General features: G+C 45.6%; 1 protein-coding gene across 1 annotated transcript in view; it reads right to left on the bottom strand.

Moving 5' to 3' along the window:
• The window catches only part of BTBD11 (BTB domain containing 11), a 333,233-nt gene that overhangs the window by 96,154 nt on the left and 209,492 nt on the right, over positions 1 to 27,587 (bottom strand). The window contains exon 3 of the mRNA XM_037847888.1: positions 25,194 to 25,398. Within this exon, the coding sequence (XP_037703816.1) occupies positions 25,194 to 25,398 (205 nt within the window). The remainder of the gene's footprint in view (positions 1 to 25,193; positions 25,399 to 27,587) is intronic.

The raw sequence follows: 27,587 nt of genomic DNA on the forward strand, positions 1-27,587 counted from the left end.
AAACACATGTGCCAATTTTTCTCGGACTAAATGTTACTAATTTTATATTTTATTGAATCTTGGAGTGAGGGATGACAGAAACTTGGAAGGAAGATTGCTATTTTAATGAAAGGAAAACAAAAGGACTACTTACTAAGCTGAACTTTGGTGCTATCTAGGAAAGGACTCCTCATCCCTGTCAGTACGTTAGGGCGACTCTCTCCATATATACGTGTAAAATTTTCAGGGCTGATTGTCTGGTGAGGTAGAAAGCGGCCTGGGTGTGTCTCCTACCCATCTACCAGGACCCGTCCAATCCCCTCCCAGGAGAAGCCCTGGGAGCCCCTCACTCCAGTCAGCAAGTGAAGGGGTGGAGCTCAGGGGCCCACCTTAGGGAGTGAGCCAGAGCGCACAGTAACTGCCAACCAGAACCAGAGCATGAGCGCGAAGCCCAGAACCAAGGAAGAACCAATCCAAATGTCACCAAAGGATGAGCCAGGACCAGCCTGGCCGGGACAGCACCCCAACTGAGACGAGGGGGTGGGGCAGAAAGGAGGTGAGAGTGTCTGGATTTGGCTGGGGTCCTAGAGCTGGTTCTGAAGGGAAGCTGGCTGCAAGGTGGGTGGGCAAGGCGCAGATGTCACGTAACCCTTAGATGCCTCCCTCCCGTAAAGAGTGAGGATTACGTCCACTGGCCGTTCTTCACAGAGTTGCAAGAAGGATAAATGGGGTGATAGGCATGGAAGCGCAGTTATGTAGATGATTTATATTCAGGCGTCTTCATCTACATCAGGCGTCTAACACAACTAGTCTAATCTGCTACCAATTTAAACATTAGATTAAGGAAAACACAATGAGGACTGTAAATCTGCTAACAAACTAGTCACCCCGCCAGCATCCTGCTGATCTCCAAGTCCTCCAGCCACCACTGCAGCAATACCACAAGGCGCCTAAAGGGGGAGCTCCTGCATACAGGCCTGGTGCACAGGTTTGGTTCTGAAGCTTTCTTCTTGACCCTGCTGTCCTCACACCTGTTTGCATTGTTTCCAGCTCTCCAGCCTCTTGGTCTCAGTCTTGCTATTTCCCTTTCTGCTCATCACTGGGACATGTCCAAGTCGAAGCTTCACTTTGCTCAAATCCAATTACACATGTTCTCCACTGTTCTAGGTGCATTCCTTTCCTGCTTTCTCCCAGCACACACACCTTCTTTTCCAGGCACGGACTCAGTGTGGCGGCTCCTGCATTGGCCTTGCCCCAGTCCTACAAGCAGGAATCAGGCCCATGCAATGGGCCAAACATAAATCACTTTCCCCTTCTGTCATAGCCAGGCTACAAGCCAGAGCCAAGTACACAGTATCACAATGCTTGGGTGTTGACTCCATTGTCCAAATGTCTAACATGGGGATCCCTGGAATGCATTAGCCATGCTTACTTACCTTTGGTTCCTTCCTCTTCTATAATGCCCAGGGGTTTTCATAGGAGTAAGTGCTAAATAAATGTCAAGTTAAATTGATAGTTATTTCCAAGAGTGCAGACTCCAGAGCCAGAAGGCTTTGGGTTTTAATCCTGGTGTTGCCAGTGATCAAATTTCAGGTTCTAATCTGGAAATGTGGGTAATAGGTGCCCTGTAGGCTTGGCAGGCACACAGAGGTACTCAGTAAATCACAGCTGTTTTTAAACAGTGAAAAGTTGCATCTGATTTAGGAATTGGAAGGGTTCTCCCAAGGCAACAAAAGTAGGAGCTGTAGTGATAGTTTCAGGGAGCAGATCTCACTCCATGTAAGTAAGACTTCTTAGTGTCTCAGCTCTCTGAAGCTGGGATGGGAAGCCTCAGGGGCTTGGTTGGACAATTCTTTGGGAAGGATGTTGGAATGGAGATTCAAACGTCCTATGGATGGCTGGTCTAAACGACTTTTAGAGTTCCTTCCTTCTGTAAGGATGGGCCATTTCCGTGCAGACTCTTTTTAAGATCTGACCACTGCATCGCTTTCCTAATTTCCTGATTTTAGTTTCTTTCTTCAATCCTTTCACATTGTTGCCTGGATGAACATGCTATCATAACAACCTGGTCATGTGATGAAAGTACGAATTCTTTAGCCTGGCCCTTTGTTAACTGACCTCAACCCACATTTGCATTCTCTCTTGCTCCCACTCCATCCCTGCTGAGCACCAACGGGCTTCAGCCATACCAAATGGCCAGCCATTGATGGAGACTCTTCATGTCTCCCTGCCTTTATTTCCTCTTTTCACCTTCTCCAACCAGTAAAGCCTTATGTATCTTTCAAGACACTGGTCCAATGACACATACTCTGGGAAATGATCAACATCCCCCATGACAGTTCTTCATTTGTTCCCCTTGACCTCCACAGCACTTTGGACGTAATTCTGAAATACCATTTGCATCATATTTAGTTATAATTTATGTCTTTGTCACCACCAAGCCCATACTGTGGGAGTGGGCGGGAATTATCCATCTTCGTGTCTCCCACACTTGCACATAGTAGCATGTGTCCCTATTCAAGATTACATTTTTTATATTAGTTTCCTGGTTTGTTATTTCTCTTCCACTAGACTGTCAGCTTCATGAGGGTGGGGACTTCTCCTGCTTTCTACTGTATTCCCAGCACTACACACAGTTCCTGGAACTTCATAGGTCCTCAATCAGCATTCATTGAGTGAATGAATGAATGACAATGTTAGTGAAGTAATGAATGCACAAGCAAATCCTGTGAATTTGCCTAGCTTAAAATATTGGAGAGTTTCCCACTTGACTCTGGAGACGGTTCGTTGGAATGGTTTATAAAGACTAAGGGCAACTATAAAAATAGCTAGATGTGGTTTTCAGGGTATTAAGGGGAGGAAATCCATATAAGTTTCAATAAGAACCAGGCTTGGGTTAAAACTATCTTAAAAGTCAGGCTCAGGACCCTGGCCAAGGGCCCAGAATAAATCCCAGTGACCCTCAGAGACTTCAGGCCCTGGGAAAGTCAGGCATGAAACAGAGATGATGGGCCAACAGGACCGCATTCCTTTTGAAAAAGTTCAGATGTCCCCTGCAGCAGATCTGCCACCACAATGAAACTGGTGCCTGTGGGAACGGCTGGCAAAGTGTCACTGGCCAAAAAGGCTTTCAGAACAATCTGCAAGGCTGTGTTAGTCCCAGAGTAGACAAAACTCACACACCAGCAGATTTGTAAAGTGCTAAATGGGACTGTTTGTAGAGCTTTTGTGTTTGTAGGTAATAAAGACACACTTGGGACATTGCGTGGTCCAAAAATTGTATACAAAAACAATAACAACGAACTACATCCATTCTATACCAAGATGAGACCTAATTAAGTTCGGTTCATTCAATTCAACTCAAGTAATTCAATCTAAAAACATTTACTGAGCTTCTCATTACATACAAGAGAGAAACCAAACTCCTGGGCATGGCCTAAAAGGTCCTGCAGGATCTGGGCGTGCCTACTTTGGCCTTGTCTCTACCACTCTCCCCACTCACTCGGCTCCAGCCTCCCTGGCCTCCTTGCTGGACGTTCCTTGCACATGCCAAGAATGCTGCTGTCCCAGGGCCTTTGCACTTTCTGTTTTCTCCACCAGGTGCTATCTTTCCCAGATAGTCACGTGGTTTGCTGCCTCACTTCCTTTAGGACTCCCACTGGAATGCTACTGTTCTAGTTTGCTAATGCTTCACTGGAGGATAGCCAATGGCATCCAGAAAACCTCTGTTAGCTGGGAAGGCATGTGGCTGGTGTCTGCTCCGAAGTTCTGGTTTCAAAACGGCTTTCTCCCAGGACATTCCTTTCTAGCAAGCTTGCTCCTCTTCAAAACATCACTCACAGCTGCACTGAGTTCCTTCTCTTTGAGTCAGCTCATTTATATGGCTCCACTGATCAAGGCCCACCCTGAATGGGCGGGGCCACGCCTCCATGGGAACATCTCATCAAAATCATCTCCCACAGCTGGGTGGGGCACATTCCAAGCAAATCCAACCAGCACCAAAACGTCTGCCCCACACAAGATTGTATCAAAGATAATGGCATTTGGGGGACACAATACATTCAAACTGGCACATTTCACCCCCTGGACCCCAAAATAACATTATCTTTCCAAATACAAAATACATTCATTCCATCACAATATCACAAAAACTTAAATAATTTCAGTAACAAAAGTTAAGTACAAGATCCTATTAAAATCAATTACAGGCGTGGTGGGTCCTAAGGCATAATTCTCCTTTAGCTTTGGATCTGTGGACTTAGAACAAGTTATATGCTTCCAATATACAAAGGAGCGACATTCATAGGATAAACGTTCCCATTGCCATAAGGAGAAAGAATAAGGAAAACAGGGTTAACAGGACCAAAACAGTTCCTAAAACCCTCAGGACAAACTCCATCAGATTTCAAAGTCTGAGAGTCATTTACAGAATGAGGTTGCATCCTTGGGGCTTGAGAGAGCGGGAGTCTAACCCTTCCTAAGGGCCTTTTCAGCAGCCCTTTCCTCTCCAAGTACTTGGGTGAGTGCTCCAACATATCCACACATTGGGGAGACCACCTTCTCGGCCCCACCCTCCTCAAACATCGGGGCAGCTCCCGGATTCCCTTCCATCTCCGGGGCACAGGCTCAACCCCTTCAGAACAGTGTGGTGGCAGCCAGGCTCTCCCCAATTCCGTGGGAATGTGCTCCACCCTCTTTGGGGCTTGGGGTGGCAAGACATTTCCTGAGCATCGAGGCGGAAGGCCCACCCTCGACCTCCAGGGCAAACTCACCCTTTCCATGCATGCGGGCCACTCCACTCTCCCAGCCGAAGACCTCTTGACTCCAGACCTCAATCTCTATGGCTCTGTCTTTGAAGAAATTTTTCCTTCAGTTTGTTCCTTGTCTGTCTCCTCCAGTCCAGACTGGCAATGGCTCTGTCTGTAAAGATCTCGCAAAAATTCTGTTGGCTTTGCATGAAGCATACAAGGGTCAAAGCCGTCAGATAATAGGACTTTCCACAAATCCTTTCTGGATAATTCCATCTCCAATCTTGGCTTGTACTGAAATGGCAGCTGGGTTCCATGTTTGGTAACATCCTCATGTTAGGCTGTAGCTTCTGGGATTCCACCCCCTGGAAGCTCGTAATTTTCCAAGCCATCAGCTTCTGGTTTCTTAGAACCCAAGAGTTCAGTTCTAAGTTTATCTCTCTCCACTCGCATTTTACTATAAGCTGCAAGGAGAAGCCAGGTTACATCCTCCACATGTAGTCTGGAGATCTCCTCAGCTAAGTACTCCAGGTTGTCGCTTTCAAATTCTTCCTTCCATCTGACACCAGGACTCAATTTTGCCAAATTCTCTGCCACTTTAAAACAAGGATCGCCTTTCTTCCAGTTTGCAACAACACATTCATCATTTCTGCTCAAGTCCTCATCAGAAGTATCTTTAGAGTCCGTATTTCCATAAACAGTCCCTTTAAAGCAGTTTTGGCCTTTTCTATCAAGCTCCTCACAATTCTTCCAGAATCTTCCCCTTATCCATTTGAAAAGCCATTCCAACATGTTTGGTATTTGCAGACTCAGCAGCAAAAGCACCCCACTTCTCTGGTACCAAAATCTGTTCTAGTTTGCTAATGCTGCGGAATGCAAAACACCAGAGATGGATTGGCTTTTATAAAAAAGGGGGTTTATTTGGTGTGCTGGTTTGAATGTATTATGTCCCCCAGAAAATGCCATATTCTTTGATGCAATCTTGTGGGGCAGACATAATAGTGGGGATTAAGTTGGAATGTTTGGATTAGGTTGTTTGAATGGAGATGTGCCCCACCCAACTGTAGATGATAACTGATGGGCTATTTCCACAGAGGTGTGGCCCCACCCATTCAGGGTGGGCCTTGATCAGTGGAGCCATATAAATGTGCTGACTCAAAGAGACTGAACGGAGTGCAGCTGTGAGTGATGTTATTTGAAGAGGAGCAAGCTTGCTAGAGAGGAATGTCCTGGGAGAAGCCATTTGGAAACCAGAACTTTGGAGCAGACGCCAGCCATGTGCCTTCCCAGCTAACAGAGGTTTTCCGGACACCATTGGCCATCCTCCAGTGAGGGTACCTGATTACTGATGTGTTACCTTGGACACTTTATGGCCTTAAGACTATAACTGTATAGCCAAATGTTCTAGTTTGCTAATGCTGCAGAATGCAAAACACCAGAGATGGACTGGCTTTTATAAAAAGGGGGTTTATTTGGCTATACAGTTACAGTCTTAAGGCCATAAAGTGTCCAAGGTAACACATCAGTAATCAGGTACCCTCACTGGAGGATGGCCAATGGTGTCCGGAAAACCTCTGTTAGCTGGGAAGGCACATGGCTGGCGTCTGCTCCAAAGTTCTGGTTTCCAAATGGCTTCTCCCAGGACATTCCTCTCTAGCAAGCTTGCTCCTCTTCAAATAACATCACTCACAGCTGCACTCCGTTCAGTCTCTTTGAGTCAGCACATTTATATGGCTCCACTGATCAAGGCCCACCCTGAATGGGTGGGGCCATGCCTCCATGGGAGCATCTCATCAGAGTCATCACCCACAGCTGGGTGGGGCACATTCCAAGCAAATCTAATCAGTACCAAAACGTCTGCCCCACACAAGATTGCATCAAAGATAATGGCATTTGGGAGACACAATACATTCAAACTGGCACAGTTACCTCCTTAGACAGACCTTCCCTGACAACCCTGTTTAAAAAACAGTACTTCCCATCACTTGTACCAGGTTCTAGTACCCAGTTTTATTTGTCTTTTTACTACTTATCTGTGCCTGACATTGTATTACTTATGAATTTGTTTCTTGTCTGTCTCCCCCAGTAGAATGTAAGCTCCATGAGGGCAGGTACTGGACTGTCATACAGTAGATGTTCTGTATATACCTGTTGAATGGATGAAGGAAAAACATGTGTGCCTACTATGTACCAGCTTGTACACTGGTGATCCTGCAAAGTCCCGAGCCCTCATGACTTCATGGTCTAATGTAAAAAACAAAACAAAGGAAGCTATTATGCCACCCTCTGGAAAACGTTATGATAAAGGAATGCATACATTTTTATAGGAGAACAAAGTAGGATCACCAAATTCACCTGGGGAGAGGGGTGTGGGGTGTGCTGGGAAACAGGGTCCTGAGCCTGAAAGAAGGAGGGAGAGGGGCTCAGAATAACAACCCAGGCAGAGCGAATCAGATGAGGAATACATGGTAAATTTGGGGGAATGTATGTGAACTGAAGGGATAAGTGGATGGAGACACGGTAAAAGATCAACCTGAGAGATAATAAATGGGTGAACTGGGAAGGCCATTTACGGAGCAGGCTGGATCACTTAAATGCATGCTTTTATTGGCTCTCTCCTTGGAGCAAGGTTCTGTGTTGAGTTTTGTGGAAGGTACAAGGATTTAAAACCTGGAACCTATTGTACAACCCAGCAAGGGAGCTGAGAATGGAGACACATCCCCAACTTCCGAGGGTAGCCCCTATTTCACAAAATCTGTTCGACTATATTTAATCACACTTGTATACTTGTCAGATCCTGTGTTTTGACTGGTTGGCTGGAGAATAAAGAGCTGTAAAGGAAAGAAGGGGAGATAATTACAATGAAAGGCAGATGCCACAAAAGTGTCTTGTGAGATGTTTTGATAACATGCTATGGGATTTTGAAGAGAGACAACAGGTTCCTGGGTAGGGCTTTTGGAGACAATGGAAACCTAAGGTCAGTGTTAGTATTTTCAACAAGTTGGTCCTTGGCTTTATCCATTTACTGGTTTCCTTTTGTATTCATAAAAATGTTCTTTCCACAACCCTGCTATGGCAGGGTCAGGGCGAGTGACTGTGATGGATGGGATTCTGCATAAGGAAGTACTGGAGAGCAGCGTGAAGACAGGCTGTGAAAACGGCCTGCTCCAGCTTGGGTCTGGGTTTGAACTCATGAGAGTGAGCAGAAGCCTGGAAATCTATCCACCCTCTTTTACCAACCGGCTTGGCCTACATTTCTGGGCAGGCCTGAACCTGACTGGCTGAGCCTTGACCGAATTCCCCGTGACAATTTGAAAGAATCGAGGAAGCTATGCCAGTTTGGATATATTATGTTCCCCCCAAAAGCCATATTCTTCAATGCAATCTTGTGGGGGCAGAGTTATTAATCTTTTTGATTAGGGTGTGACCTCTTGATTGAATGTTTCCATGGAGATTTGATCCCGCCCATTCAGGGTAAGTCTTGATTAGTTTACTGTAGTCCTTTAAAGGGAGCTCACACAGAGCACAACTGAGAGAGACTTTTGGAGACACACTTGCTGAAGCTTTGAGATGCTTGGAGATGTTAGGAAATTATAGTCCAGAGTTTGCTTCGGAGAAGCTAAGTGAGGACCCCAATTCTTAGATGCACAGTAGCTGAAGAAGCTAAGAAAGACAAGCCCAGAGACATTTGGGAGAAGGCCATTTCAAAATGCAACCCGGGGGCAAAGGACCAGAAGTCGCCAGCCATGTGCCTCCCAAGTGGTGTTCTGGACACCAACGGGCATTCTTCAATGAAGGTATCTTCTTGTTGAGGCCTTAGTTTGGACACTTTTATGGCCTTAGGACTGTAAACTTGTAACCAAATAAACCCCCTTTATAAAAGCCAATCCACTTCTGGTAGTTTCCATAACAGCAGCATTAGCGAACCAGAACAGAAGCCTTCACAGGCAGTGCATCTTATAGGTAGGAAAACATAAAAGCGAGCAAAAAATTAAAACCCGGAATTGTGAACAAGAAAAATCAACCACCAAACAAGCAGATGAAAAACTGTGGAATCTTCTTAATTTATTGACTGGGCCCACTGTATGTGCAATGAACTCTATTTACACGGTGCAAGCTCAAAACTTGCTTTCTGATGGTGCCGTAAGGTGCTTCTCCATTCTAGAAATGATGCAGGCAGGGGAGCAGAGATTTCCAGAGACTCCTGGAGCAGTCCTCTGGTTTCAATGAGGGGCGCTCACTGCATGACTGTGAGCAAATCTCATGCCTTTTCTGGATGTACTTTCTTAAGTTGTGAAAAGCCACCCTGGCTGGTCTTCCCACTTGTGAGAATACAAGGAGATTGCATGTAACAGATCCTGGGAAACCATGAAGTGTTGCCTCTCCAAAAGCTTTTGATAATTCAGTTGCTAGAAATGCCTGGCAGGGCAGCAGGACACCATTGCTCCCAGCCTCCCCACAGGCCTTGCTTCCTGGGACAGGCAACAGCGGGCCTGGGCTCAGGAAGGTCTCCAAGGGCTCTCTTTCTTCTGTAGTGTTTTTGCTCCCACAGACCAGCAGAGCCCCCCCTGAATTAACTCCTCAGTCACTTTACTCCAAACACATTATTATTTTTACACCCATTTCCTCTGCATTGCCGTTGTATTCCCACCATTGCGGGTAATTTTAAAACAACAGCAATTCACAAACTGCCCACAACCCAAAATGATCCGCAACCTGGGAACCATTAGGCAAATTATAGTGCATTCACAAGATGGGATATTTTTCAGTCATTAAGAATGATGTCTATGAATGTTATGTAGTTGTACCCAGGAAAAATTCTTCTGGTACACTATTAAGAGAAATTAAAATATATATACAATTATATATTCACAGAACTGTTTTAAAAAAAAACCTCACTATTTGCACTAAAAAATAGACTAGAAAATATGCCAAACAATAATTCTGACTACCATTGGGTAGCAGAACTGTAGGTAATTTTAATTCTCTTTCTTATATTTTTCTATATTTTCCAAATTAAAAAAATGAAAGCATATTACTTTTACATTAAAAAAAAAAAAAAACCCTAACATAAAAATTGGAATTCACAGCACCTTGTATTGCAGTTATAAAAAGATGCAGTGCAGGAGGAGAGCAAAATGGCAAGGGGGAAGGGAGAGTGGTATTAAATCAATAAAAACTTAGGAAAAACTGTAGATATATATATAGGCTTTGCTTGCCAAGTCAGACTTTGAGGAATGTAAAATCAACTCAGATGCTGTGTCTACTGTGCAAATGACCAGATTTACTGCCTGGGCTATTTCCCATAACACTTGAAACCCAGAGAAGTGCTGACAGCTGTCAGTATCACTATTTCCGAAAGGATAAAAAAAGAGTAGAAATTCTGCAGAGGGTGAGTGCTTAGAAAGCAGACAGGGCTCAGAGTCTCTCTCTCCACAGGCCCTTCCATTCCCAGGCCATTGGGCTCCCGCTGGCCCAGGCCGTGTTGAACAAGCCTGCAGTGTGCACTGGGCATCTGCATGGGCTAATTTTCACTAATGAAGACATACGTCAGAGATATTGCCAGGTTCAGGTCCAGTACACCACAATAAAGCAAGTCACATGAATCTTTTGGCTTCCCAGTGCATAGAAAAGTTGTTTACACTATACCATAATCTATTAAGCGTGCCACAGCATTATGTCTAAAAAAACAATGTGCATACCTTAATTAAAATGTGACACAGAAACACAAAGTGAGCACATGCAGTTGGAAAAATGGTGCCGGTACACTTGCTCTATGCAGGGATGCCACAAAACTTCAATCTATACAAAACGTGCAATAATGCAAAGTGCAATAAAATGAGGTATGTCCATCTTCTTTCCTGGACTTTTCCTGAGAGTTCAGAACGTTCATGCACAATGCTCGAGGGCCCAGACCCAGGACCTGCAAATGAGAAAGAGCCGAAAACCCAAGTAGGACAATGAGCCTTTGCTGGGGACCACCAGGCAAAGAGAGGAGACCAGCAGGTGATGGCACTCCCTGGAGACACAGAAGATGGTTCTCCATCAAGCCATGCGCTTGCCATCTCTCTCTGGGACTCTAACGGGTCCCTCCACACCCCTCCCTGCTCCATCCTCCTGCTGTCAGCACTAGTCTGCTCTTTTATATCTTCCCTCCACTCTGTGCCAGGCCCTGGCTGGTGGCCAGGGTCACTGTATGAAAGATGATCAAAGCCCAGTCCCTGCCTGGGAAGAGCTCAAAGTATAGCAGCAGAGACAGACACAGAAGCAAACAATGACAGAGCAGTGACTGGAGTCACACGGGAGGTGGCCAAGAGGACCTGAGCTCTAGAATCTCAGTCCTCAGGCTTGACCTCCCACCCAGCCACCGACCACGTAGCTGGGCGGCCCTGGCAGGTCCCTGAACTTCCCTATGTCTCACTCTCCTCATCTGTAAAACTGGCAGCATAACAGTGTCTCGAGGATGATCCTGAAGTTTAAATGGGGTATAATCTGGGCAAACTGATCCTCACTTTCAAAGAGGGCTTTGTGGAGAGCAGAAGAGGCCTTCTGTTCCAGTTTGTTAATGCTGCTGTTATGCAAAATACCAGAAATGGATTGGCTTTTATAAAAGGGTTTTATTTGGTTACAAAGTTACAGTCTTAAGGCCATAAAGTGTCCAAGGTAAGGCACCAACAATAGGGTGCCTTCACTGGAAGATGGCCATGTCATCTGGAAAACCTCTGTTAGCTGAGAAGGCACATGGCTGGCGTCTGCTTGCTCCCAGGTTGCATTTCAAAATCGTGTTTTCCAAAATGCCAGCATCAGCTTTCAACAGCCGTCTTCAAAATGTCTCTCTAAACTGCAGCAGCACTGAGTTCCTTCTGTCTGAGCACTTAGAGGAATCAGGTAAACTAATCAAGACCCACGGTGAATGGGCGGGGCCACATCGCCACGGACATAATCTAATCAGAGTTATCACTCACAGCTGGGTGGGTCACATCTCCATGCAAACAACCTAATCCAAAGATTTCAACCTAATCAACACTAATACATCTGCCCCCACAAGACTGCATTTAAGAACATGGCGTTTTGGGGGACATAATACATTCAAACCAGCACAACTTCCTGAACGGACACAAAGAGTGGTGAGCGCAGGATGGAGTGAAGTTTGATGTGCTTCCTGGAAGCAGACTGCTGGCCTCGGCAGGTGTTGCAGAACACTCAGCTTCAGGGTGGCTGATTAGAGCACTGGTATGAAACGGAGGGTATGCTAGATCATGCTCTGTGGTCTCGGTATGAAACGGAGGGTATGCTAGATCATGCTCTGTGGTCTTGGTATGAATCTCCCACACACTTTCAACTCAGGGATGAGAGTCTAAATTTTTAACTATTGGTTAATATCCAATGCCTGTGGCCTCGGGGCCAACAGGGGACCCTGGAGCCACATGCTACGCTGAAGTTGCTGGGGGATGGGGACATTGAGGGGTGGGGGTACAGGGGCAGGGGCAGCTCTTTAACAACCCATGGAGAAATATTTCAGCATTTTAATGCCCAGTTAAACTGCCACACACCCTGGAAATTGCCGAAGGTCAGCCCAGCCTCTACTTTGGACCAACTCGGTGGGTCTGGGTTCCTCAGGTATGTCTTGAGCATTCCCACCTCAGGGTCTTTGCCCCCTAGAATGCCTTTGCAGCCTCCAGCACTCACACCCCCAACCTTATCTATCCATCTTGTCTGACTCAAATACCGTCTTCCCTGATTCTCTCCCAAGCAATCCATCAATGCCCCGCTGCTGACACTTGGTCCTTTCCTTCTTTCTTTGATGATAAATGGGCTGCACAGGGCAGGAGTCAGGTGAGGTTCAGGGATGGCCCTTAGCTGCACAAGGCCTGATGCCCAGCAGGGGAGGGTGATGGTTAGGGAGTGAGCCGGCGTGCGTGAGTCGCCCCTCTGCCATTTCTGAGCCCCGTGACCTTGGCCAAGTTCCCAATCCTCTCTCTCTTCTCGTTCCCCGTCTACGGAAAATAAGACCTATCTCATGGAGTTAACATGAGGGATAAACAGGTTAATTCATGTAAAAACTTAGAATGGTACCTGGCACATATAAAAATTTAGTGAACATCAGCTATTACTATTATTATGCTTAGAGCAAGCACTTGATAACATGTTCAAAGAATAAATGAATGAGTGAAGAATTCACAGCTGAATAAAAAGTTGAAGGCTAAGCCAGGGGAAAAACTAGAAGCAAAAAGGAAGAGGGAGGGGAGAGCATATTAAAGAAACAATGTTCCTGGCCATGGATTTTCAGATGTTTTGATTTTGCAGGTGATCTGTGTCCCTGCCCTTCTGCCCTCCATCCTCCCCAGCCCCATGGCACAGCAAGTGGTTGACAGAGTGAGCTCCAGACCCAAGCTTTCTGCCTTTGTATCCTAGCTACATCCACTGATGAGTTGTGCAGTTTGGGCAAGCTACACAACCTCTCTGAGTCTCATCTCCTCTTCTGCAAGATGGGGATCGCAACAGCAAAAGACGAGGCTGAGGAATTCCCCATACTGTTGTGAGGAGTCAATGAATGAATACACTCAGAACAGAGGCTGGCTCGTAGGGAATAGCTGGTAAATTCTGACGGCAATGATGGGTGCTTTAAGTAACTCAGCTCTAAGATGATCAAAACATGGAGGCATGGAACATGCTTCAGCAGATGAGCTGGGCACTGGTCTCTGTGATCACTCCTGACTTCGATGCTTTGGGAGTAGTGATGCTCACGGGCTATTTTACTAGAAGGGGGATGCTATCTACATTTTGAATTACTAGTTCAGTGCTGTTCAAAGGAAGTTTCTACAATGATGGAAATGTTCTAAATCAGTGCTATCCAATACAGGAACCACTAGCTACATTAGCTACTGGGTGCTTGGAATATGGCAAATGTTCCTGAGGAATTGAAGCTTTGCCTTTATTTAATTTTAATTCATTTAAATTTACCTAGCCACACAAGGCTAATGGTTGATAGTGGCTACTGGATAGTGCAGCTTTAATTCCTTAGTCTGCATATGATAAAAGTAAGGTTTGCTTTCCTTTTCCCATGAAATAAAGAGAAGTTGGTGTCAGATCAGAGCAGACTGTTGTGACAGCCTGTTTAGCAGGATTCATAAAACAACCAAATATTGAAAGGACCAAGTGCAGAGGATGCATCTGGTCATACGAAACCCACACATCGGGAGAGAAAGCTGTTCTTAACCTTGAGCCCCTAAGCTTGCCACCTGTGGTTGGCGCAATCTCTCCTCCTTGGCTGTGGAAAAACTTCTGGGCCACTTGAGTCAAAGCTGTTTGACAAACCCTAGAGGCTGGAGGTGTTCAACAGCCCTGAAGCTGGTGAAGCTTAAGATTTGCCCTGATGGCTCTCCCCAGGGAGGACACCTGTCATCCTGCCTCCACTTTTCCTTGCACGGCTTGTCGCTAATTCACCATCCCTGAGCCGTGACAGAGAAGCCCACCACCTTGTGAGGCTGAAGACAATTATTATATCTGGATGTCAGAGCCTTCTCTTGGCTGCTGTTGCTCCAAAGCCAGAAAGCTTTGACGACTGGCTGTATCTGACCTTGGAAATCTATTCAGTTCAGCAAGTTACAGAGAAATCCATCATCCCATGTGGTAAGGGGAGTAGAGCTCCTGCAAGGCTCAATCCAGCTCCCAAAGTCTGGGAAATGATTATTGGACATCTGCTATATGCTAAGGTCTACCACGGAGACAAAAACCACTATAAAACCTTATGTTTTGCCCTTAAGTAACTTAAAAATGGGTGTTGCAGTGGGTCAGAGAATAAAATAAGACCCAGAAAAGCATACAACGTTGTTAAGAAAACATGGCACATGGAGCAGCAGTATCAGCCTGACCTGTGAGCTTATAAAAATGCAGAATCTCAGGCTCCACCCCAGACCTCCTGAATCAGAATCTGCATTTTAATAAGATTCCCAGGTGATTCAAATGCACAAGAAAGTTTGAGAAGCCCTGCTATAACACACACCCAAGTTAGAAATGAGAATAATCATGGCTGGTATCTATAAAGAACTTAATGTAAGCTGGGTTTTGTTTTAAGTTCTTTAAATATATTAACAAATAATAGCTTCAAAACAGACCTCGGAAGTAGATTCCATTATTATCACCCATTTTACAGATGAGGACACTGAGGCTCAGAGTAGGTAAGTAACTTGCTCAGGGTCACACAACTAATGAGTGTTAGAGCCAGAAAATTAACCCAGAGAATCTGGCTCCACAATAAAGTATATCCAGAGATCTAATTCATGTACTATGAAAATCCTTAGCATTAGCTACTAAAGCTTCCAAATAGCATTTTCCTGCTAAGTAGTAATTCAGGGCCAAAGCCACCCAGAGACTTTCTCATCTGCAGACAAGGATGATCCCTACTGCACAAGGTTGATGGGAGAATTAAATTAAACTCTGCATGTAAAGCACCTTGCATGGTACATAGCACATAGTAGGTGCTCATCAAATGTTCATTATCTTCCTTTAATATCCTTACACCCCTGTCGAGGGAGTGCTTATGAGAACTTAGACAGGGTTCTGGTCCCTTTACCTCCCTGCCCAGAATCCCTTCTGGTTCTTCACTTCCTACAAGACAAAGTCCAGGCCCCTGGGCAAGTCTCCATCCTTCCTTCCAGCCTCGTCTGTAGCTGCATCCAACATCCCTGCTGAAGAAGATCTCTCTGTCTGTTCCTTCATTTTCTCCCCCCAGTGGTGGATGTTCTTTTCCCTTAGCTTACAGCTCTGTCTCTGTTGTCACCCAGCACTCGGCTGACATTTTCAACAACTACAGATGCCCAAATGTGTGCAAACTTGGGCCACTTATCTAACCTCGCTGGGTCTCAGTTTCCTTATCTGTGAAATGGGGATAGGTGCGACCAGCTCCTGTCCCAAGAGGTATTTTGAGGATCGGAGTACTTAATACATGTAAAATGTTTAGAACAGGGCCTGCTGCATGGTAACTGTTAATCAAACTTTCTTGTAATACCTACGAATAGGTTGATCTGGATTAAGGAAGTAAACAATAATCTCTGCCATTAGGATCCCCTGCTGTGTGTCAGTGGTTGTATTTGTAATGATATAAATTAGCTCATCAATTATTGAAACAGCCCCATGAAGGAGGAATTGTTCTCTCTGATTTTACAGCTGAGGAAACTGAGGGTGAGAGAGTCAGAGGTTGATGAGCTGAGGTTGTCTGACTTGACACTGGCAACCCATCTCCCTGTGAAAGGAGTAGGAAAACCCAGGCTTCAGACCCAGCTCTGCTCGGTCCTGCAGCACTTATTGAGCTCTCACTCTATGCTGTGCATTGAGCTAGGCTCTGGGCGCCTAGCACAGCCTGAGGTGGAAGGGAAGCTTTCCGGAAGGAGGTGATGTCTAAAATGAACCTTGAAGGATGACTGGCCGCATTGGGCAGGTGATGGGGGGTGGGGAGGAGGGTGTTCCTGGAAGAGGGCAGGGCAGGTGCAAAGGCACACAGGTGCTGTTCTGCAAATCTGCTGCAAACATGCTCATGGCTCCAGGTGAGTCCCTTAATCACCCCAGGCCTCAGTTTCTTCATCTTCAACATGAGGTGGGTAGACCCTGCATGTTCCAAGACCTCTCTTGACTTTAAAGTCCATGTCCAATAATAGAACAGTCCGTTAAAAAATCATGCATTTGAAGGCCATTCAATGACATGGATCAACAAAATTGCACGTTATGTGGTATCTTTTTAGCAAGAAAATATGCACAGAAAACTTAGACTGGAAGCAAATACTGCACATATCCACCATGCTTGTTCTGGAGGGGGAGACTATGGGTGATTCAAAGTTTCTTCTTAATAGTTTTTCTGTATTTTCCACATTTTAGGTAATAAATGTATTAGCTTTATATCCTGTAAACATTCATAAACCTTATGGAGATAGTTCTAGGATTAGGGGAGAGGCTTTCAGACATCTTTTTTTTTTTTTTTTCCAAACCACAGCTCATGGACCACAAAACAGCCCAGTGAAAATGAGTACAGGCCAGAGTCTGCCGTAAGAGTTCAAATACTAGTTTTCTAACTTTAGCTATGTGTTCTTGGGCAAGTTAATCAACTCCAGTTAAAATAACTGAAAAAAAGAAGTTTTCTGAACACACTTACCTTACCTTATGTAAACTACTCTGACATGTTTTATAAAATTCCTAGTTCATTAAAAAAAATGCAGGTCACAATCCATGACATCAAGGGTCAGCACTTTTTATTTAAAGGGCCAAATAGTAAGTTGTTTCAATTTTGTGGGCCATGTGGTATCTGTCACAACTAATTAACTTCATCTTAGTGCAAAAAGCAGCCAAAAATAACACATAAATGAATGGTCATGGCTGTGTTCCAATAAATAAAACTTTATTTATAAATACAGGCAGTGGGCCAAATGGCCGGTGGGCTCTATGTGGTTTGCCAACTCCCGCACTACCTTTAAATAGTGACCCACTAATGGGCTGTGACCTGCATGGAATTAAGAGTAGTTTTTGCTCTGACTGGTTGAAATAAATGACAGGCAATGCTCAGTTACAAACAGATCATGTCTTTACACTTTTTTTTTTTTTAAGGCAATGCAGTTTTTCATAGACATCATTTGCATGGTGGTTGGGACTCCAGGCCAGTCCGTAACAACCCACATACAGCCCTGCAGAATCCAGGCTCAATCTGTGGTCCCCTCACTACAGCATGTCCCTGTCCATTTACCAACTGTGAGTTTCCCAAGGTCCCATCAGCACTGGGCTGGGCATTTTAGGGGACTGCAAAATGAGTCAGCTGTGTTCACTGACCTCGGGAAGATGAGGAACTAACACTCCTTCTCTAGGTGAACAGACGTTCTCATTTCCTACTTAGGATACCAGAAGTGGTTTTTCCTCTCTCCTCTCTCTTGTTATTGAAGCTCCAAGGGTGTTAGCCCAAGGAATCCCTACTTCGGGGCAGTCTTTTAGTTCTCAAATGTGGTGTGTAGACCAATCAGTTGTGAGATGTGTGGCCAATAATGGTCGAAAGTACTCAATTGTACAAATGACTCACTTGTGTGTTATTTTACAGAAGCATAAATTGAAAGAGTGTAGTGGACATCTGTTAAATAATTTTTTTTGCTGCCTAGAACCATGGATGACTTTACCGTTTGAAGTACTTCTCATATTAAGACTCAGTGGCTCTACGAGATCGAAAAATCACTTGCCCAGCTTCCTTTGCAGCTAGGGTGCAGGTATGTGACCCTGGCCCCATTGATTTGGAAGCCAGCGGTTTGACACAGGTGCTATATGGAATCCATGCAGTTAGGCTGGTGGAGGAGACTTCAGCTTTCAGGGGCAATGGTGACAGAGGTCGTTCTGGGAGCATCCAATGACCAGCATCAGTGGTGTGAGGTCCAAAGTCTGTCCCCAGCACTGCCAGCTAAGAGATCTCTGCTGGAGAGATCTGTGGTACAAGTTAGTTCCTGATTTTCCAGCTTCAATGCCTACAAGACATCTTCTTAAGCTCTACTAAACATTGAGACTCACAGGACTATTGGAGGCCACATCTGGACCAGCAGGGCAGCATCAGGTGCTGCTTTCAGTAGAAGTCTTCCAGCTTCCATGTAGCACCCAGGAATCTTTTTGTGCCAAGTCAACAAGCAGATGCAAGGAGATGAGATCCACTTGGGTGGTGGTGGGAGCTAACCTGGTTTAAAAGTCCCACTATCTCCTGTAACAACTCTATAGAAATAGCTTCAAAGGCCCCTGGAATGAATGTGATCTGGTACAAGATCAATGCATTCAAGGAAGCCCAAAGCTGATGGCTCTATCAAGCATTTATAGTGCTACCAAGCCAGACATAATTTATCAATCCAGGGTCATTTTGACAATAAGTAATGTTGCTTAGTAACATAGTTGATGCTGTAATTTTATTGGGTTTCCAGGGAGACAGAGCTAGAGAATTAACCTAAGGTCAAACTCTCATGCAGAAGGGGAATGGATTTGTTAACTGCCCACACTGGCCCTCCCAGAGGTTTCTTTCTGCTTTAATCAGTCAGAATAGGCTCAACTTTGCAACTAACCATTCTGACAGATAGTGCTGCTTGTATCAAGAATACACCCACTCACATTCCTTAATGGGAAAGTATGGGAAGAGCTATAACTAGCATGCTGGAAATTTTACACAGCCCTGGTTATGCCCACAGAAGCAAGTTGAAATTTGAATATTACATGTCACATCTGTCACAGATAAAAAAAGGTTAAGAACTGACGTGCTGGAGTGAGGGTCATGGAAGATGTGTTTGGGTGCCATGAACATCTAAAATTCTTTTCTGTTTGCTTTATTAACTCTTTTTCTTCAAGTGTAAATTCTTCCATTTGTTAAGACTATTTTCTTTCGTAACATCAGTTATTCTCAAACTACTGGTGGTTGTTGATTGTATACTCATATTTGCGGTTGAGATTCTCGTTAAAGAGTCTGCCACATCTGTTTGTACAGCCTACTTGCAAGAGGGGTGAGTGCTGCCACTGTCTAGATATAAATTCTGACTTGTTTTCAGTGATATTGGGGAAGGGTGGAACTACCCAATTATCTAGTGGGTGAGGCTCCTTCCTGTTCTTTCCAAGTATTACCAGCTACCCAAGGCAACAAAAGAATCCTATTTCTCCTACTATTTCTTCATTTTGTGGAAACAATTTACTGAAATCATCCATAGCCAAAGATGTCTAGGAATCACTGATATTTCCAGTAGATATTTGCCCTAGACTTCACATGATTCTATTTAAAAACAGCAGCCTCACATGGCCCTACCATCACCAAAATTAAGGTACCTACATTTATAACTACTTGGAAAATAAATATTGCCAAGTCATAAATATTATAACATTTACCCAAGGTTTTTTTGTTTGCTTGTTTTAAATTTAAAAAACCTGAGATCCCTGAAAGGTTTTAGAAGCTCAAGAAATAGTAGCCAAAGTTCTGGAAAAAAACTTAGACTATAGAAATGTCACACTGGCACTGAGCTTCTTCAAAAATCCCACAATGAAAAATAAAACTATCCAAAACAAATGCAGCAGCTCTAAAGCTGTGTCCACATGAAATAGTAAAATGGCGCACACAGGCCTAGTTCCAAGTGCTTCAGCCAAGAAAGTCTGCTCTGATGAGAAGAGATGGTTTGACCATATTTCAGTCAACAAACATTTCCCAGGCTCTCCACTGGGCATGGACACAAAAACAAATAATATTCAGCCCCTGTTCCAGAAGAACTTACAGTCTAGGGGGAAACTATCTGAGCACTGTGACCCTACCTGACTTTGCTGTAATAAATAGAGGGGAATTATCAAGGAGATGTTGTTTGATTTGGGGGTGGGGGTAGGGGTAGGGGGCGTGAAGAAGAGAGAGAGAGATTCCCAACTAGAGTCCTGACTGCCACTGGAAATCTCTTGCTTGGAGGTTTCAGTGAGGGGCTGGTTTTCACACGTGACTGTAAACAGTTAAAGGCCCTCTGTCTTCTGAAGCTAGGAAGAAGCAGAGCTGGGATCCACATCCAAAGGTCTGTCTGAGAATCTAAGTGCTCAGCACTCCAAAAATGTTAAAGTTCCACTTTGTGTTTGGTGCTGACTCCTGAAAATTTGACCAAAGAGGAATGGAGAGAGCGGGAGAAATGGTTCCAAGAATCTGGGACATGTTCTCTTTATTCTGCTCTCCACAGCCCCTTGTCCCAGAAAATGTGGAATCCTTAGATGGTCCCCTTAGACTTACAGCCAGTCCAACTACTCTCTGAATCCTGAAATAGACTCAAGAAGGCAGGATGAAACTGAGTAATACAAAATGAAACAGGGTTAGGATTCTGGTAATCCTGGAGATACTAATTACCTGAGTGACACTGGGTAAGTCAGTTATCTTCTCTGGCCTCAGTATTACAATCTGTAAAGTGGGGAAGCTGAGCTAGATGCTCTGTTTTTTTCTTTTTTTGTATTTGCTTATTAGTTTACTTTTCACCCATGTAGACTATCTGCATGGTTTTGAAAGGGGGAATGGATACAGAGGTAATGTTAGCCATATAGCTTATTCAGTGATGATTCATCTCTCTTATATTTTTTGGACAGGCTTATTCAGACAGAGCATGGAACATTCCTTGTAGCTTGACCCAAACAGTTCTGCGAAGCCTGCTACTGTATGAATGCCTTGGAGTTCATGTCTCCTTCCTGGCAAATTTCTGGTGGACTGTCCCCCAAACTCATGGCATGGATGTGTTTGTTTGTGAGGGTCAAAAATATTTTTTCTCCTTGCTCCCTTGCTTATGGCCAAACAGTCCTTTTTCTTGCCCCTTTCTTTGGAGGGGGCCATTCTGCTTGGGATCGGGATGGAAAGAACCAGATGCCCCTTCAGGGTTTTCTATCCAGTGACTTTACTTAGGGTACCTTTCACTAGTGCAATTTGGGAGTCGAAGAATGAATTTGCTGTATAAGTTCTCTTGAGTCACCATGTAAGATTTCAGGATGTTATCAATAGATATGGCCTCAAGAGCTCAGCAGTGAGAGGGGTCTCCTGTCATTTCATTTGTTCATTTACAAATTTTGGCCCAGTTACTCTGCACCAAATCCTGCAATGGGGACAGCATATAAAGACAAAAATGATAAGGCTTGTGTCCTCAAGGAGCTCAAAATCAGGAGAGGGAGGCAGTTTTGAAAACAAATAGGACAACAAATGCTGTTGGAATGAGAATTAGAATGTGGGCTCCATGAGAACTGGGATTTTTGATTGTTGAGTTCACCTTTTGGCACATAGTAGGTGCTCAATAATAACTTGTGGGGTGAAAGGGCACTATGACTTCTAGGGAGTAGGGGGGCTTGAAGCAGGTATTGGAAGCTAAGATGTCTGCCAGACACTCAGTGGGGAAGGGTGAATAAACAGAGTTTTGAAATAGCCTCCTGCATGCATGGAACCTCGCTCATGCATGCGTACACAGGCCCCTTTATAATTCATCTTGGGCTGGATGGAGCGTGTGTGAGTCCAGTGAGGGATGAGGCCAGAGAGGCTGGCAGGGGTCAGATCACAGATGGCCCTGAAAGCCAGTTAAGGACTTTGGACTTGATCCTATAGGCACAGGGTGCATGGAACTGTGTTGAGCGGGAGAGGGGTGTGTGTCACATGATAAGAGGTGTATTTTAGAAGTCTTCGTCTGGTGGCTGTGAGGATGATGGAGATGGTTGGAGGCTCCCAGCCAGGGAGACCACTTGGAAACCCACTGCAAGCCAGACACGAAAAGCCTCAGACTGTGTGATCCCCTTATATGAAATGTCCAGAACAGGCAAATCCATAGAGATGGAAGAAGGTAGATTAGTGGTTGCAGGGGCTGGGGGAAGAGGAAATTGGGACTGACTGCTAATAGGTAAAGGGTTTCTTTCAGGGGTGATGGAAATGTCCTGGAATTAGATAGTGGTGATGGTTGTACACCACAGTGAATACACAAAAAATCACTGAATTACACACTTCAAAATGGTGAATTTTATGTTATGTGACTTATATCTGAAAAAAAAAAAACACATTAAGAAAAGAAGAAATCAATTGCAATAACTGAAGAGGGTACAAGGTCCTGAACCATGGCGGTGGCAGAGGTCTGGAGAGGAAGGGTGTTCTGGTTTGCTAATGCTGCTGTTATGCAAAATAGCAGAAATGGACTGGATTTTTTAAAAAGGGGATTTATTAGGCTATAGAGTTACAGTTCTAAGGCCATAAAAATGTCCAAACTAAGGCATCAACAAGAGGAAACCTTCACTTAAGAACAGCCAACAGCATCTGGAAAACCTCTGTTAGCAGGGAACCCCGTGGCTGGCGTCCCGTGGTCCTTTGCTCCCAGGTTGCTTTGCTTTCAGCTTCTGATTTCAGTGGCTTTCTCTCTAAGCATCTGGGGGTCCTCTCTTAGCTTCTCAGGGGCAAGTTCTGGGCTTCATCTCTTAGCTTAGCATCTCCAAACATCCTTCTGTCCACAACTCCAAGCATCTCTGAGCATCTCTATCAGCCCCCAAGCGTCTCTCCAAAAGTCTCTCTCAGCTGCTCTGAGCTCCTTCTGTCTGTGAGCTCTCTTATAGGACTCCAGTGATTTAATTAAGACCCACCCTGAATGGAAATAATTCAGTCAAATGTCTCCACCCTAATCAACACACTAATAATCTTCCCTCACAAGATTGCTTAAAAGAACATGGCTTTTTGTGGGGGATACAATATATCCAAATCGACACAACGGGACAAGAAGGCAGCACTAGTGAGTCCTGCTGACCAGCGAGTGTGGGTGGTAGAAGCAGCGTGTGGGGAGTCCCGGGTTTTGGACTGGGGTGACCAGGTCAACGGTGGTGCCGTTCTGGAGGACGATGGCTTTGGCTTTGAGGTGGCTGCGAGAACTCCAGAGGGGGGAGTGTTCCATAGGCAGTTGGTTTAGTAGATATATTCATCCTTTCATTCTACAAATGCTTCTTGACTTCCCATAATCCTGAAGATACTGGGCTGGGCACTGGGTGTGGTGTGATAACAAAAACAGCTGTGTTCTCTGCCCTTATGAAGCTTACAGGCAATAAATGAACACAAGAATATACATATTCCTTGGTAGTAAGAGCAGAAAAGTATAAGGTGTTATCAGAAGAGAGCGTGGCACTTGACAGTAGAAACCAGTCAAGTGGCTTGACTGGGATGAGAAGGTTCTGGAGCTCAGAGGAGATGGTACCTGACTGGTGGTAGTGGTGGGGGGGTTCATATCGGGGTGGGAGTTGACGACATGGTGGGGGAGGTAACCTGTGGGGGATGCTGAAGAGCTAGATACCCCACAGGCGTGCCTCAAGGTTCACCAACAGGCTCAGGCTGTTGGTTTCCATTCTCACTACCCTTAGGATCACACTCATAGAAAGCAAAGTTCTGGTGTGTCAAAGATTACTTTTCGCCTGGAGACCATGGGCATTTTGCCAACTCTCCATTTTGGGCCTGGTTACATATGAAATGATGCACACTGGGTGCCCACTGACTTGTCCTGGATGGCGGAAGTCCTGAGTAATCCCCTGATGATCCTAACTGCAGACTGCATTGAAATACTGATGTTGAATTGGGATTCTAAAACCAACAGCAACAAAAATGAACCCTCACACAGAAAACAATCCTCCGTCTGGCCTGCCCTCTTCCCCTAACTGAAAGCCAAGAGTCTCAGTTTTGTAAGGGAGCCCAGTTAAGACCCAATACATCCTGGCAAAATAGAGCATCCATGAGCTTTTCAAAACCATTTGGAACCAAGTAACAGAAAAAGGAAAGCTGTCCTGAGCCCAAATTGGGATTTGTTCAGCTATGTATAGATAATATCTGCAATCATCATAATAAAAGCTAACATTTATTGAGCACTTACTAAGTGCCAGGCACTGTTTAGTTCATTTCATCTTCAAAGAGCCCTAGGAAGGATTTACTCTTAGTGTTTTACAGATGCTGAAACTAAGGCTCGGCGAGGTTAAGGCACTTGCCCAACACCCTCTGGCTTTTAAGTGGAAGAGCATGACCTTGAACCCAGGAAGTCTGGATGACAGAGCCTGCTCTCTCAACCACTCTTTTTGAAAAACAGGCGTCACCACACCTGTACTTAGAGTGAAAAGGACCATGTCAAGGAAGAGGCCTGATTTGTGGGACACTGTAGAGGGAGACCCTCCACCAAACCCACTGGCAGAGGAAGAGGGGAGGGAGAGCAGGCGCCAGCCTGGGTCTCTCTCGATGGTTGCTGTGGATGCCCCTCCGAGAGGGCAAAACTGACCTTGGAGAATCCTGGGATTTTCCAAATACTAGGGAACCTCAGGAGCCTCTGGTTTGCAGATTGGAGAAGTGGAGGACAAAGCAGCAGAAGCCAAGTGAGAGCAGCGTCTTCTCCCAGGTTCTCCCTCCCTCCCTTCCTTCCTTCCTTTCCTGTGAGGGTGTTGTGTCATAGAAACAGCTATGCTGCCACCCCCCAGAGCAACCCATCTCCCGCCCACCTGAGACTCTCACTTCGGGCTGAGCAGGTACTTACAGACCCCCCTGGGCAGCCCCAACAAGGATGAAATGAAGAGGAAGACAGCTCCCACCCAAAGAATTGGCATCCCTCAAAGCTGCCTTCACAGGGAGCCACCCTGAGCAGCAGGGGACCTTACCCCTCTGGGATTTGCCCACCACTGGAAACCATTTTTATCCTTCTGGAAAATGACTGAACTGGACCAGCTCCATGCAAACCCATGTCAAAGACCGGACCTGGGTCTCATATAGCTCCTCAGGGCACAAGGTTCCCATGGGAAGCCATCCATCCGGAACTGGGCAGCTCTTACCCCTTGCATCCCCACTCACCCATCCCTCTGCCTGCCACCCCGTCTCTCTCACACCTCCCCAGCCCCAGCAGTACTACCCACCACAAGGTGTGTGTTGACCAGAGAGGAGCTCCTCTCTTTCGCCATCCAAGGCGAGGCAAGTCTTACCTTTCCACCTGGAGGTTGACCTTGGATGGCTCCACGTTGGGGTTTTCCCATTCCATTTGCGGGCAGTGCATGAAGTAGCAAAGGGTGTACAGGGCCTCGGGCTCCCAGTAGAGCGCCCCCTGCTTGTGATGCAGGGGGGTGCCGTTGCCGTGGTGCTTGGCGTTGAGGGGCTGCAGGTGATGCATTGCTCGGGACACCAGGTCACCTGTGGACAGAAGTAAGATTTCAGATCGTCCGGGCAGCCAACACTTGCAGAGAGGATGTACCTGAAGATCTCTGCAGACTTTCTGATCCTTGGAGTCCCTCCTTTAAGGGGACTGGTCCTGCGGACCTCCAGGTCACAGTCAAGCAGAGAGGAAGGCATTTGTCTACTGACCACGTGACTGTCAAGGGCTTCCCACGTTTGGGGCGCTGTTTCAAGCGCGGTGGGCTGCTAAGATATTTCATTCCTGCTCTCGGAACCCAGTGTTTCCAACAAGGCCCAGCAAACCCTCTGTGCTGGCTCCTGCTTACCACCTTCTTTGCTTCTGTCGGTCTATGCAGCAGCCATACTGCTTTACTTGCAGTCACAAGAATGGGCTATATACTCTCCTTTGCCTCTGAGATGTGGCACATGCTATTCCCTCTATCCAGAACATTCTCACTCTCCTCTTCTCCAGGTTAAATCCCACCAATCCTGCAGAGATCTGCTTATATATTAATTCCTCCAGGAAACTACCCTGGAACATCCATCTCTTCCCTGTGTCTGTTATTATCCTGAACGTTCTCTATCACGGCACTTAGGGATTTGTGTTAGCATTGCCCTTTGCCTCGTTAGTCTTACTAATAATGATTTACTCTTAAGTGGTGCTTACTATAGTGCCAGGCATGGCTCAAAGCACTTTAATTCATTTAATCCTCACAACAGCCCTATGGAGTAGGAACCACTATAATTTCATATTACAGATGAGGAAAATGACTTCCTAAGGTCACACAGCAATCAGTGGTGGAGCCAGGATTTGAACCCAGGCATCCTGGCTCCAGAGTTCCTGTGCTCAGCCACACTCCTCCAGGACAGGGGGCTCAGTCTGACCTGTCTCAGCACTAACACATCCTGGGAGCATCCTGCCTTCTTAAAAGGAAACCATCCTTCCCCTTGATCAAACCAAACCTGCATGCTCCCCAGTTGGCTGCATAGTGAGGATCTTTCTGTGGGAAGGCTGCCTGGGCCTGGAAGCCCTGATTTTTCTGGCTAAGATGGTGTTTCCCAAACTTGGGTCATTTGGATGCTACCTTCACGAGTATAGCTGTATCCAAGTACCACCTGTACCATTACTTTCTTACTTTAAGTGGTCTCATTTTGTATTACTTAAATACGTATATCTAAAAAGAAAGCTTTATGCCATTACCATAAATGGGAAATCAGTATCACCTGCCATAAATAAAAGGCACTGTTAAAGTAAACATGATGAAAACAAAGCAGTGTAATTAATTTATAGCTGAATTACAGCCCTGCTTTCTTTTGTTAGAAATAACAAAACTGTTAGAGAGACGTTAGCGGCTCACATCAAATGGAGTCTTTCTTCTCAAAGTAATTGGGTTAAAAGAGAATTTAAAAGACTCACTCTTGGAGCAATGGTATTTAACTAGTACTGCCCCTGTCCCCCTCAGAGGCATCCCATGCAAAGTGGAATATGTTACACAGTTTGGGAGACACTCATCCAAGATCTCTGACACTTTGCCAGCCCCTGGTGGGATGGAGACACAGCTCCCAGGCCCTGGCAGGGTCTGGCGTAGTCCATGTCTACAGCAGACATGGTCACTCAATCACAGAGCCCTTTCACACTAAGCGTAGCTGCAACCCGAAAATCCTCCCCGAGACAAGATTCCATGCGGCCACTATTGCTGAGAGGAGTTGTCAGAACAAAGGAAACCCCATGTCATCTGAGTCTAGGGCCTTATCAGAGCAACTGAACCAGAATTAAATCCACTAAACTCAATACCTGAGCAGCAGATGCAGGGACTGAATGGTCAGCAGTGGGGGGCTTGCTTCATGGCACCCTTCTGCACCCTACCACGCCTAGCCCAGAGCCTGCCCCTCTTCTCGCCATTTCCCACAGCAGAAAATACATCCAAGGAATTAAAGAAAGAATCAGGGCAAGTGTTGGGGATTGCAACATGTCTGTCAAAATGATGTGCTGAGCTCCCTGTGATCGTGACCTCATTTGGGAACAGTGCCCATGCAGGTGTAGGAGGTTAAGCTGAGGTCAGACTGGATTAGGGTGGGCCTCATCCAGTGGGAGTGGTGTCCTCATAAGAGGCAGAGATGGCATCAGAGATGCAGAGAGAGGCAAGGGGGGCACAGGAAGACGGAGGCAGGGATTGGAGTGATGCAGCTACAAGCCAAGGAACTCC

Source organism: Choloepus didactylus, chromosome 8 (assembly GCF_015220235.1).
Source record: "Choloepus didactylus isolate mChoDid1 chromosome 8, mChoDid1.pri, whole genome shotgun sequence".
NCBI classification, from domain to species: Eukaryota; Metazoa; Chordata; class Mammalia; order Pilosa; family Megalonychidae; genus Choloepus; species Choloepus didactylus.